Raw genomic sequence first — 3,075 nt, forward strand, 5'->3', positions numbered from 1 at the left:
GGCTGCAGCCCCAGCCCCTGTGCATGAGGGCCCCAACCGTGCCCAGGCTGCGCTCGGCGTGCTTGGTCCCGGCGGCCTGGCCGCCTCTGCCCTCCCACCTCCCGGGGTGGTGCGAGGGCTCCACTTGGCCTTCACTGCCTCCGGCTCCCTTGGGTGGGCAGTAGAGCATCCACGCAGGCATCCAACTAGACACGTGAAACAAAAAGATTACATTCTGATTCTCAGAAAGCTAAATATGAGCCATTCCCACCAGTGGGAGCAAAAGAAACATCACTCCTCCAAAATCATTGAATCATGGAACTATTTACATTGGAAAAGACCTTTAAGATCATTGAATCCAACCATTAAATCCTAGCGCCCAGCCTCTTGGCAAGGCACCCACGTTACCAGTGCTGCCCCAGTCCCCACCTCGCAGTACCCAATGTGTGCCAGCCACGGCCAGGAGCTGAGGTTAGATCTCCTGATGCTCAGCCTCATGCCGTGCCTACAAAAGCATCCTGTTTCTGCTTTCAAAATGTGGGATTTGTGTTGGTCCTTCTGTTTTAGCACTTTTTCTTTTTCCCATGCGCCAGACTGTTGCTCAGCCAGCCTATTCAGCCCATGATGCCTGGGTCCTGTAATGCAAGACACGCTTCAGACCTCAGCATGGCGGGATCCCAGGCTAAGTATGTGACTTGACAAAGATAAAACATCAAATCTGCTTTTGAGGGGAAATAGCCTTCTTTAGTAAGATGATGAAGGAGTTATAAATACCAGGAATGTATTACTGTGCTCAGCCTGCCTTCCCGTCCGTGTCAGGGTCAGCCTTACCCTGCCTCATCACATCAGGAAGGATGACAGAGAGAAACACAATGTGCCAGCGGCATTTTAACAAGCCAAGGCTGGCAGAATTTTTCTTCCTCATGTCATGCTTGCTTCAGTGCTGGAACTTCTGACCCACCAAGGTAAATCTGAGAGAGAAAGTCACCACTGGCCCAGTTGAAATGACTGCTTGCTGGGCAGTGACACTGGCGTAACACCAGTGGAGCTATGCCTCATCTACACTAGCAGAACTGAAAGAACAAACAGACCCCTGCACCTGAAAAGCACAATCCCAGAAAAGCTGCTGAACAAACCACCTCATTGTTTGTCTCCTCATAACTTGGATGAATGAAGCAGAAACATTGGTCAGAATATGCCTTTGTCCTGGTTTCAGCTGGGACAGTGCTAGTTTTCTTCCCTGTAGCTGGTGCAGTGCTGTTTTGGATTTTGTGTGGGGACAAGGTTGGTAACACACTGATGTTGTAGTTGTTGCTAAGGAGCACTGAGCCCAAGTTAAGGATGTTTCAGTTTCCCATGCTCTGCCAGAGCACAAGAAGCTGGGGGGAGCATGGCCAGGACAGCTGAACCCAACTAGCCATGGAGATATTCCATACCACAGGAGAACACGCCCAGTACATAAACTGGGGGGCGCTGGACAGGAGGCGTGGGTCACTGCTCAGGCGTCGGTCAGCATTGTGCATCACTTTTCTACTTCTCTGTCTTTTTGTTATATTCCTTTTCATTACCATCATGATATGTTTTTATTATTGGTATTATTTTATTTTAGATATTAAACCATTCTTATCTCAACCCATGAGTTTTACTTGTTTTGATTCTCCTCCCTATCCCACTGGGAGCAGGGAGGAGCGAGCTGCGTGGTGCTAAGTTGCTGGCTGGGGTTAAACCATGACAGCCTTTTTGTTTTCTTAGCTATTTTTGTCACTGTACTTAGATGTGAACAGCTAAAACAATAGGCAACTGTTTGCACATCATTACTTTAAAAGTGGTTTGGTACCTTACCTCAAGAATGTAGGTATTCAGTTCTTTTAAACATCACTACTGCTGTTTAGTTGAGATACATTTGTCGAGTTTAAATATACAGCATTTTAGATCTGCTTTTAAGCATCTAAATAAAAGAGGATTTGCAAAGATACATTTACCAGTTCATGTAGACTTCCTGACTCATGGGAGTCTTTTTTAGGAACTCACACCGTAGTACACGTACCCAAACCGTAGCATTTTTGACTAACCCCTAATGCTGAACAGCTGTTGAGCAAGCACACGCCACACTATGATGTCATCACCCATTACAGGATAAACAGAATTAAGCTGGGCTGGCAATAGCTCCATTGTGGTTTTGCCCACAGCCTTCCACAAAACAACACATATTTAAGTTTTGCTATGCAAAAGCAGACCGGCAAGAGGAGCTGAGTATTTTGTTTCTGTCCCATCCCTCATTCCAGAGGACTTCTAGAGGCTTCTTCTGTTCTTACAATGTCACTGACAGTGATGGGAGCAGCTGACTATACTTGGCAACATGTTTATTAGCAGCTTAAGGAGGAACTCCAGCCAGCCATCTCTCTGCAAGAGATTGCCACCCTGCAGGCAGTTGCAGAGGAGGTAGCAGAATGGAAGGTGTGTTTACTTCTCTCTCGCTGCAGTTCAGAGCTCAGCACATTAATACAGAATCAAAGGCCGTTTGGTTTAATGAGCCTGGCATGTGAATGCTGTGGCTGAAGAGAAGGCAAGCATAAACCAGAATCTTTAATGCATCTAAAATGTGGGCTGGATTTTGAGGTGAGATGTATTCTGCCCTCCAAGTCCAGCATTATGCACAGAGTAAGGGAAAACGGTGCTGCCAACAGTGCTGTCGTTGATATTAACAGGTCCTGTGCATTGCAATCCCTTCTTTGGAATTATTAGGGACTTCCATCCCTAGCCAAAGAGAATATCTCTGCTTCCAACAGTTTGTTCTTGATTGTTTTGCTTCTTTCTTCCACAGGTATTCTCAAACCCAACAAATGTTTCAAAGTTTGGAAGTGCAGACTTCCAGCAGCAGCTCTCCAATCGTACTGATGGGACAAGCAGTGTTAAACCAAGGGTTTGCCACTACACCTCCTTCCCAGCCATCCTCTCTGCCACCTATGCAACTCCAGCACCAACAGCATCAGCAACAACGCTACCTGCAGGTAGGATAGGACACAGAGCACCATATATGAAATGTACATGGAGAGTAATAAGGTGAATGGCAAATGGGTCCTCAGGTTTCAGCAG

At 46.7% G+C, this 3,075-nt stretch overlaps 1 protein-coding gene across 1 annotated transcript in view; it reads left to right on the forward strand.

Moving 5' to 3' along the window:
* The first annotated feature begins 578 nt into the window (after positions 1-578).
* The window catches only part of LOC104496737 (neuronal PAS domain-containing protein 2-like), a 5,188-nt gene continuing 2,691 nt past the window's right edge, over positions 579-3,075 (forward strand). The window contains exons 1-2 of the mRNA XM_010139897.1: positions 579-665; positions 2,804-2,990. Of these exons, the coding sequence (XP_010138199.1) occupies positions 601-665; positions 2,804-2,990 (252 nt within the window). The 5' untranslated portion in view covers positions 579-600. The remainder of the gene's footprint in view (positions 666-2,803; positions 2,991-3,075) is intronic.

Source organism: Buceros rhinoceros, unplaced genomic scaffold (assembly GCF_000710305.1).
Source record: "Buceros rhinoceros silvestris isolate BGI_N320 unplaced genomic scaffold, ASM71030v1 scaffold27657, whole genome shotgun sequence".
Classification (NCBI taxonomy): domain Eukaryota; kingdom Metazoa; phylum Chordata; class Aves; order Bucerotiformes; family Bucerotidae; genus Buceros; species Buceros rhinoceros.